This window comes from Rhinolophus ferrumequinum, chromosome 7 (genome assembly GCF_004115265.2).
Source record: "Rhinolophus ferrumequinum isolate MPI-CBG mRhiFer1 chromosome 7, mRhiFer1_v1.p, whole genome shotgun sequence".
NCBI classification, from domain to species: domain Eukaryota; kingdom Metazoa; phylum Chordata; class Mammalia; order Chiroptera; family Rhinolophidae; genus Rhinolophus; species Rhinolophus ferrumequinum.
Window position 1 is genome coordinate 93,363,727 of NC_046290.1, and position 8,992 is coordinate 93,372,718.

General features: G+C 53.1%; 2 protein-coding genes and 1 long non-coding RNA gene across 5 annotated transcripts; 1 reads left to right on the forward strand and 2 right to left on the reverse strand.

Moving 5' to 3' along the window:
* Positions 1–605: 605 nt before the first annotated feature.
* Positions 606–4,449, reverse strand: LOC117024466 (uncharacterized). The gene is made up of 3 exons (XR_004423458.1): positions 4,399–4,449; positions 1,999–2,089; positions 606–806 (listed from the first exon to the last, which is right to left on the reverse strand). It is a non-coding gene; the product is annotated as an uncharacterized LOC117024466 (long non-coding RNA).
* Positions 4,450–4,541: 92 nt separating this feature from the next.
* On the forward strand, positions 4,542–5,723 carry LOC117024465 (bicaudal D-related protein homolog). Of its 2 annotated transcripts, none has more exons than XR_004423457.1 (4): positions 4,542–4,678; positions 4,847–5,081; positions 5,305–5,425; positions 5,510–5,723. XR_004423457.1 is itself a non-coding variant. In XM_033109806.1 (4 exons), the coding sequence occupies exons 2-4, from the start codon at positions 4,816–4,818 to the stop codon at positions 5,654–5,656; spliced, it is 534 nt and encodes a 177-aa protein (XP_032965697.1). In that variant the 5' UTR covers positions 4,611–4,678; positions 4,783–4,815; the 3' UTR covers positions 5,657–5,723. The 2 variants fall into 2 exon arrangements, 1 of the variants encoding a protein (XP_032965697.1); XM_033109806.1 differs by having other exon boundaries at positions 4,611–4,678; positions 4,783–5,081.
* ABHD11 (abhydrolase domain containing 11) lies at positions 5,676–8,268 on the reverse strand. 2 transcript variants are annotated; one of them, XM_033109805.1, is made up of 6 exons: positions 8,250–8,268; positions 7,675–7,810; positions 6,832–7,005; positions 6,488–6,658; positions 6,204–6,385; positions 5,676–5,967 (listed from the first exon to the last, which is right to left on the reverse strand). In XM_033109805.1, the coding sequence occupies exons 3-6, from the start codon at positions 6,952–6,954 to the stop codon at positions 5,835–5,837; spliced, it is 609 nt and encodes a 202-aa protein (XP_032965696.1). In that variant the 5' UTR covers positions 6,955–7,005; positions 7,675–7,810; positions 8,250–8,268; the 3' UTR covers positions 5,676–5,834. The 2 variants fall into 2 exon arrangements, with proteins under 2 accessions (XP_032965696.1, XP_032965695.1); XM_033109804.1 differs by lacking the exon at positions 8,250–8,268 and adding an exon at positions 7,978–8,204.
* Positions 8,269–8,992: the final 724 nt, after the last annotated feature.

The window sequence follows — 8,992 nt, forward strand, 5'->3', positions numbered from 1 at the left end:
GGACATGGAGGAAGCAGGGACATCATTTAGGAAGTGTTTGCAATGATGCAGGTGGCTGGGACAAAGGTGATGACAGTGGTGGTGGTGAGAAGTGGTCATATTCTGGATACATTTTAAAGTCCGAGCCAACTGAGGAAAAGAGATCGATCTCAAGGATGACTACGGTCAGTGTTTTGACCTGAACACCTGGATGGTGTGGCAGTTTGCAAACGTGGGAGAAGAACTAGAGGACAAGCAGGTTGGGGTAGAGGTAAATCAGGATTTGGGGTTTGGACCTATTAAGTTTGAGTTGCCCATTAGACAGCCCAGGATGGGTGTGGCCAGCCTAGAAGGTTCTTAAAACAGAGGCCCCCCCAAAAAAAACAGAGGCCCCTCTGCAGCAGTGTGGAGGACAGCTGGAAAGGAGTCCAGGAGAGACACCAGAGACCATGACTGTCTGAACAAAAGTAGGACCGTCAGGCTGGAGAAAAGGGTCAAAGGGATTCAAGAGATGTATTTAACATGATATACTTTATTTCAATTATCAAAAGAATATGTTTGTTGTGAAACATGAAAACAATGACAGATATGAACTAGAAGCACCGGCCCTGGTGACGCAGATAAGAGCAGAATTGACACTTGGGGGAGGAGCAGATGGGGGCAGGTGAGGAGTTCAGACTGGGACGTGTAACCCAGACATCCAGGGAGACCTGTAGATGGTCGATGAGGAGTTGGTGTGGAACACCAGCTGGGGACTTGGGAGGCAGGAGTATCCGTTTCGGGTAGAGATGGAAGTTGCAGGCCACAGTCCAGACTGGGAGAAACACCTTGACAGTGACAAGATAGTGACAGGGAAGTACAGGGCTTTACGGGTCTGGAGGCAGCTTGTGTAAGATTCAGGAATAGGGGGTGCAGAACAGGAAGGGGCAGCCAACCCAGGCTCCGTGGCAGGGTAGAGTGTGTGTGTGCATGTAACTGCATTGTGTGTGTGTGTGTCTATGGTAGAAAAAACAAGGGCTGAAGGTGGAAGTGAAATGCTCCTCACAGGTGAGGGATGGGCAGAGGCAGAGGAGCCAGAAACACGGCAGAGTTTAAAATAGAAACTGCTGCACAAGACGTCATGGGTCTCCAGAGCAGCTAACTCCCTGAGACCAGCGACCACTTCAGAGAGGCGGGGCATTTGAATTGGGGTGTAAAGAATGACGGCCAGGTGAAGAATAGTACTTGATGCTACTGTAACATTTATTCCCGTGTGGATATATTCTGTGTTGGGTGTCTGTCCCCTCATTTGATATGGACGTCTGAAGAGAAGAAACTGGGTCATGTTCTCATCGATTCCCCAAGGCTGGCACAGAAGGTGTGTTGGTGGAATGAGTAATAAACACCTGGGATGAGCAGTGTTCCTATAAAGGAGCACTGGGGGGAAAGGCTGGACATTTGGGAGCTTTCAAGGCCTCGGCGCAACGTGGGGTTTCCATCCCACAGGCCCCTTGCCCACTGGATCCCTGATGTTGGTAACTGCTGCCACCTGCTGGGGAAGGCTGGTGTTGCCTCGCTCAGGCCATTGCAGCTGAGCACCTGTGTGCCCAGGTTGGGAGGAGAAAAAACAAGGGCTGAAGGTGGAAGTGAAATGCTCCTCACAGGTGAGGGATGGGCAGAGACAGAGGAGCCAGAAGCAAGAAAAGGCAATGGAGTGGGGTGAGAAGGTAGCCTTACAGAAGGTGGGCCCAGGTCAGGAGGGCATCTAAGTCAGGGGGAGCCTGGTTGTTTTGGGAGATTCGATACAGACAGGGGGATTGAACAGATTATTAAATATATTGAAGACATTTGGGGAAATGGGGTAAAATATGGGAAGGGGGAAAGCTGGGATAAATCCTGTGCCATTGGACTGGAATTTAAGCTCTAAATGTAAACATTTTTTTTCCATATATGTAAATTGTATTTGTTAGGGTTTTCCAGAGACCCAGAACCAATAGAAAAAATATATAGAAAGAGATTTATTATGAGGAATTGACTCACAGATGATGGAGGCTGAGAAGTCCCACAGTCTTTGTCTGTAAGCCGGAGACTTGGAAAGCCAATAGTGTAGTTCCAGTCTGAGTATGAAGGCCTGAGAACCAGGAACACTGACGATGTAAGTACCAGCACAAGAGCAGGAGAAGACCGGTATCCCAGCTCAAGAAGTCAGGAAGAGAAAGAATTTAACCTTTCCTCTGCTTATAGTTCTATTCAAGCCCTCAACAGATTGGATGAAGCCCACCCACACTGGGAAGGGCCATCTGCTTTACTCAGCCCACCGAGTCAAATGGTAATCTCACCCTCACAGCCGCACCCAGAAATAACGTTTAACCAGAAATAATTTTTAACCAGTCACGTTGACACATAAAATTAACCATCACATAGATAAACATAGATATAAATGTGTGTTATGTGTGTGTATAAATGTGTGTCTATTGAGTGGGCCTGGGAGTAGAGATTACCCTACTGGCAACAAGCACACCTGCCACCCAGACCTTGGTTTCAAAATGCTATTCCCCACCAAAAAGAACCAGGTATTCTTCCACAAATGGCTAATTCGAGAGCTGGTGCAGGGAAAAATAAGATGAGCCTGGAATATCTTGTTGAGCCAGAAAGAAAGGCAGTGTTCAAGGAATGGTGGCACATACCCAAACAGCAAGAGGTCAGCAAGGGGCACCTATTGACCAAACCTGGGACAATTTGAGCATTTAAATAAAAGATAGGAATGGGTTATAATGCATTGAATAAAATAGGAAACGATGATCCCATCTGATATAAATAAATAAATAAATAAATAAATAAATAAATAAATAGGGGTGATGAAAAAATTATTTTTTGGGGGGGAATATTGTGTTTCTCCAGGGCCCATCAGCTCCAAGTTGTTGTCCTTCAATCTAAGTCCAGTCACCGTCCTTCAATCCGACTCCAAGTCCAGTCATCATTTTCAATCTTTAGTTGCAGGGGCGCAGCCCACTATCCCCTGTGGGAATTGAACCGGCAACCTTGATGTTGAGAGCTCGTGCTCTAACCAACTGAGCCATCTGGCCGCCCCAAGGAAAAGTTCTTTACAATAGAATACCAACAAATAATTGTAGAAGAAATGATGAAATTAGAAAATCATCATTTGTGAACTATTGTAGTAATAATTAACTTGGGCAGAAAAACATCAATGGATGCTGAAACCTATGGGTGAAAATGGGACGGAGAAAAGGAAGTTTCCATGTCTCAGAGTACCTCCCTTCCCCAATACTTATTGAGCATGATCAAGTGATCAACATTAATACTACCAGTCATGGTTGCAAATGACATTGGATATGAGAATACAGCATCATTTCCGTGATATTTCCTCCCAAAATGTAGTGATCTAATCATGAGGAAGGATGGGACAAATGCAAATTGAAGAATGGTCTACAAAATAACTTCCCTGTAATCTTCAAAAATGTCAAGGTCATGAAACTTGAAAGGCTGAAAATAATGTTCTGTTCTAGATTGAGGGAGACTAGAGAGATGTGACAACTGTGTACATTGCTTGATACCATATTACGCTTTGTTTTTTTTTAACCATAAAAGGATATTTTGGGGGGACTCTGAAGAGCAGTTTCCAAATAAAAAGTTAAAAAAAAAAAAAAGCCTGGCAACAGTGTTAGCTCTTCTTCTGGCTGACTGCTGCCCGCCGCAGGATTCATTTTGGATAAGCTCCTGTGGAACCCTTTGACTGACTGGGGGTGAGGGGCCTTCTTTGTGCTCCCACTGCCCCTGGACTCTGACATCCTTGTCTAGCTGTGCTTCACCCCTGCTAGCCCTGGACGTCCCTGAGAGCATGTGTCTGGATCATGGCACAAAGCAGCCTCTCGAAATACTGAATGAATCTCAATGAAAGGGGTGTATTTGGGAATACAGAGCAACCCCACCTCTCCACCTGGGGTTCAACTAAAGAAATTGTCATGTCCGGCTGTTGGAGTGTACCTGGCTGAGTGGGACCCACAAGCAACTAGGAGTCATGTCTGAAGGGGTTTTCCTCGGGGGTCTTGGAGGAAATATTTAGGGCCTAATTCCCAAGATGTAACCTGGCGGAAGAGCCTCTCAACAGGGAAAATTCCCTTTTACATCTTTGACGTCACTGATGTGCTGAATGGTCACATTGAGAGAGGCGTGGGACACTGAGACCCTCTCAGAGCACGGCAGACCCACCCACGCTCAAGGATCAGAATGGTGGAAATGTTGGAGGAATGAGCAATATTGCTAGGGAAGATGGACATTCAAGATACTAGGAAGAATTTACCAGGAATAAACTTTTTCCTTCTGTTTTCTGCTGAGGTGAGGTTATAGTTATATGTGTGGATGATGCTATTCAAGGTACCAAGGTGCCAACCCTTCAGGTTGGGGAGCTAGAGCACGTACCTCTCTCAGCATTGGAGCGGCCCTTGCTGTCCTTTCTCTTCTCCTGATGTGGGTAGAGCGCCCCCTTGGGGTGAAGAACACAGGAGACGCTCTAGGCCTGCTTTGAGGGTTCCAGGATCTAGGAGGGGAGGCAGAGGGCTGGCCTGCCCATCTGGGGCGGGGCCTGACAGGAGTGCCTTGCCAGGAAGGGAGGGCAAAGGGCCATGTCCCGTACCTGCCCCACCCGGCTGACAAGAGTCCTGGTCACCAGGCCACCCTCTCCGTCTAGGGCCCTCGAGGGGTAAGTGTCCTTCTGAATCCACCCTGTCTCTTTCCTGGGGATCAGGTGAGAATTCCTTTCCTCCCTGGGGGTCCAAACACTTTGCCCCCTATGCTTACCCTTAGGCCAGGCAGGGGCCACACCTGCCACCCCTCAGCATGGGCACAAGTCTCCCTGCTCTACTTTCAGAAGTCCATGAAACTGGGGCACTGGGTGGCAGATCTGGAACATCTCGGACCCTTCTCCTTCTGACATCAGCATCAGGGATAAGACCAGAGCGGAAGGACCTCATCCAGGCGAGCCACAGATCACTGTTCCCGCCTGTCACCCTACAACAGAGCCCAGTGACTGGAGCACTGGGGGACACCCAAGCAGAGCCCTCGCTGGATCAAGTACTCCAGGAGAGGGATGAAGCCATTGCTAAGTGAGAGGCAGTTGTTTGTGGGGGTTGGGGAAGCAGTGGGTGGCTTACCCTCAGGACTCTGTGCTGCTATAGGAGGGGAGGGGGGAGTCAGGCATTCCCGGTGGAAAAGCCAAACACCCATCCAGTCATAAGGCAGGGGCTGTGGCCACAACTACCCACCCCCAGGGCCCAGCATCGGATCTGCAGAGCCCAGGCCTCAGGCTGTCCTCCCTGCCACCTGCAGGAAGCAGGCAGTGGAGGCTGAGCTGGACACATGCAAAGCCAAGTTACGAGCTGTGGAGGCCCAGCTGCTGGAGGTCCTGGAGGAGAAACTGAGACTGAGGCAGGAGGTGGAGGCCTGGGAGGTAGGGTGAGAATGCCGGCTGGGCATGGGAGGCACAGGGAGATGGGCCCAGGGTCTGCCCCTGGACCTGCTCTCCTGCCTGCAGGAGGACATGCAACAGCTGGTGAGGCAGCGGGTCGAGAGTCAGCTGCACAGAGAGTCCAGAAGCACTTTGAGAGCCCCCATGGAACCTGGAGCTGCCAGGGCCCCCTCGTTCCGATTCCCCCTGGTTCGATGGCGGCGTTGGCGGTGAGAGAGCTCAACCCAGGACCTTGAGAGCTGTGTCTTTATTCATTAAACTTAAGGTCTGACTACCTTTACATACTCATGCCCTTTCAATGCTTGCCTGAGTCTTTCTGTGCAGAAATATGGAGCAGGCCACAGGGTCTTGAAGCCTGGGTTTCACACATGCCCCTTCTGGCCAGCAACTCTCAGGTCAGAAAGCCTCGTATGGCAGCCATGAAGTCCTGTGGGCAGGTGGCGTGGATCCAATGGCCAGCATTACGCACGGTTTGCATCTGGACCCGAGGGAAGAGTCGTCTAATCTCAGGGTAGTGGCTGGGACTGTCCATCAAAGAGAAGGCCACCAACAAGGGGTGAAAGTGGGGAGACGGGGAGAGAAAGAGAGAAGTGGAGGCAGGGCCGGGAGAGATGGAGAGCCATGTGAGCTCACATGTCCCATGGTGTTTCTAAGCTCTCAGGATCCCCCTGCCCACCCCCAAGCCCTCCCTGAGGTAGGCACCCTGGGCTGAAGGCTGGATAAGTAAGGCATGCCCTGCCTGCCACCCAGCCGGGCTTACTGTACGAATTTGGAGTTTCCACCAAGGAGGAAGAGGGTTGGCCCAAGGTAGGCTTCTTGGCATTCTGGGAAGGCCAAGATCTTGTCCACATGCTGGGCCAAGGCATCCAGGTTCACCCGCCACACAAAGCGGCTGTCTGCCTCCACCAGGTTGGTGAGCAGGAACTGCCGCACGGAAATATCCTGTAGGGGGTGCAGTTGGGGGAGCTCCCTGTGACACCTGGGGTGACCACTCTTCCCTTGACAGGTCCCAACCAGCACCATCTGGGGGCTTGGGGGCATCACCTGGATAACAAGGCTGAGCTGTTCATCGGCTAGTTTGCGGGCACAGGAGCGGGATACTTCATCTGGGATCTCTATGGCTTTCATGGCTGCTATGTAGGTTGGAAAGGCTGAGCTGGATGTGGTCTCCACTGGGCTGATGTCCACGGCAACCAGACGTTCCACTAGATCTGGCTGTGGGAGAGAACCAAACTGGGGACTCAGCCTTAGGGCAGGCACAGTGGGTCACAGGCACAGTTCCTGGACCCTGAACTTGGCCATCCAAGGCTCCTTTGAGTCCCAGGTTGCCTGCTGGGTACTCAGAGTCTATAGTGGATGAGAGGAAGCCCTGGATAGGGACAACTCACCCTCTGGAGTGCCAGCAGCATGGCTGTCTTGCCTCCCATGCTGTGGCCAATGAGGACAGAGGGAACCAGGCCCAACTGGGGCAGGAGGTGCTGCATGTCCTGGCTCATGTCTTCGTAGCTCATTTCTGGGCTGTGGGGGCTGTCACCATGGTTCCGAGCATCCACTGTCAGCACCTGGGGAGTGAGGTGAGAGGGGGAGCACTGGCATCCAAATTCGGGGTGCAGACAGGCCTGAAAGACAGGCAGGTTGAGGGGGTGGAGAGCCTGGGGAGAGATCCTGAAGTGGAAGAAGGGCTCAGATGGTGAGAGGGCTCAGTTCCCTAGGGAGCCCAGAAGAAGAACCTGCGGCCACTCTGCCACAGAAGGGAAGGCCCAAGGAGTGTGACCACATCTCTGAAGGTCTGGCCGGGCTGGGTGGCAACCCCAGAGAAGGCCGACGCCAAGAATTTCCAACAGTTGAAGCGCAGAAGGATGGGCTGCTGTACGAGGTGATAAGCCCCCTGTCATCCCTGGTGAACAACCAGGGGCTGGCCCTCTTAGCGGGGAGGGTGTTGGCACTTAGGCATTGGACAGAGACGGGCATAGCTCAGTGTGGAGCATGCAGCTGGAGATAGACTGGATGGAATGAAACATAAGGGAATGAATGGGGTCCATCTAGGGCCTAGGTCTGTCCTGCGGGATCCATTCTTAGGTCAACCTCTCCTTTCATTTCTTCAGAGAGCTGTCAATGCTCAGCCGGGGCCCAGCAGCGAGGGCAGAGAAGCGGGCCTAGCCTCGCCCTTATCACTGGTCCCGCCCACCAGGCCCCGCCTCCCACGGGACCCCGCCTCCCCGGAAGCTCACCCTCCGGCCTGTCTGCTGGGCCAGGGCCTTGGCGATGGAGTTAAAGTTGGTTTTGCAGCCGAAGAGCCCATGCAGGAAGACGAGGGCCGGGAGGGCCGCCTCCCCGTCCAGAAGCTTGTAGGAAAGCGGCACAGGCCTGAAGGGAGGAGCAAGGATGGGGGCAGATTCTGAACCGGCTGGTGAAGTGGTTTGGGAGGAGCAGCCTGAGAGGGGGCGAGCCCATGTGGGGAAGGTGGAGCCATCGGGGCGGGACCAGAGGGGAACGATTAAAGGACGGCCTCCCACCGGGCGCCCTTGACTGACCTCGGCTCGGCACCGCCTCGGCCGCTGCTGCTGGGTGCGACATGAACCCTGGAGAAGCTGGTTCTGGAAGGGCTGAACCCCCTATAGGGGAGTCTCTTGGCGCAGGCCCAGTAGAGCATACCCGGGAGCCACTACTACCCAGCACGCACCCCGCTTGCAAGTCCTGTACCCTAGCTCCGCCTCCCGCCTTTGCTCGGAGCCGCGTTCAGTTCTGCCTGGAGCTCCGCCTTTTCCCCGCCCCCTATCGCAAATTCCTCCCCGCCTTTGCTCACGTTTCTTTACGTAATCCCAGAAGCTGTCAGTCCCCCTCCAGTTCCACCCCTTGCGCCGCCACGTTATGTCCTCAGGCACAGTGACCACCCGCAGGAGTGCTGCCCCTAGCCCCGCCCCTGCGAAGCTCCGCCCAGCCCCTCCCTGCGTGCGGGGAGACAGGACCCTGCTTTCTGGGAATCCGGTCCCAACCTGTCAGGATGTCCTGGGTTTTGGCGCGAGCTCTGGGCAGCCACGGGACAGGTCCTTGGCAAGCCAAGGAGGCTCTGCCTTGGCCCGCTCCCGTCGCTGCACCTGGTCTTCTTCCCTGCCCTGACGCACCGTCTGGGGTGGGTGCCATACTTTCTGTGCCGCAGGTGCGCGGGCGAGAAGTGCGCAGTGCTCCAGAGCCCGAGGCCCAGACAGGCCAGACGGAGCATCTCTTACCCATTCTGAAGTCGTGGACTCTAGGAAGAGCTGGGAGGGACTCTGGAGGTTATCTTTAATCATCCCACATCCCCACACTTTACAGGTGGGGAAACAGGCAAACGGGAACCCTCGGGTCTGCCATTCGTGATGCGAGTCAAGATGGGAGGCCAAGGTCAAACCCTGGCCAGGGGTTTGTACTGGTGGGGGCTTCTGAGCTGAAATGGCTCAGATCTTCTCCCACCTCCTCCTCATCGTCCCCCCCCCCACACCCATTTACCAATAAAGAAATATACTATCCTCTCAGCCTTAGAAATCAACACATCCTGCAGAGAGATCA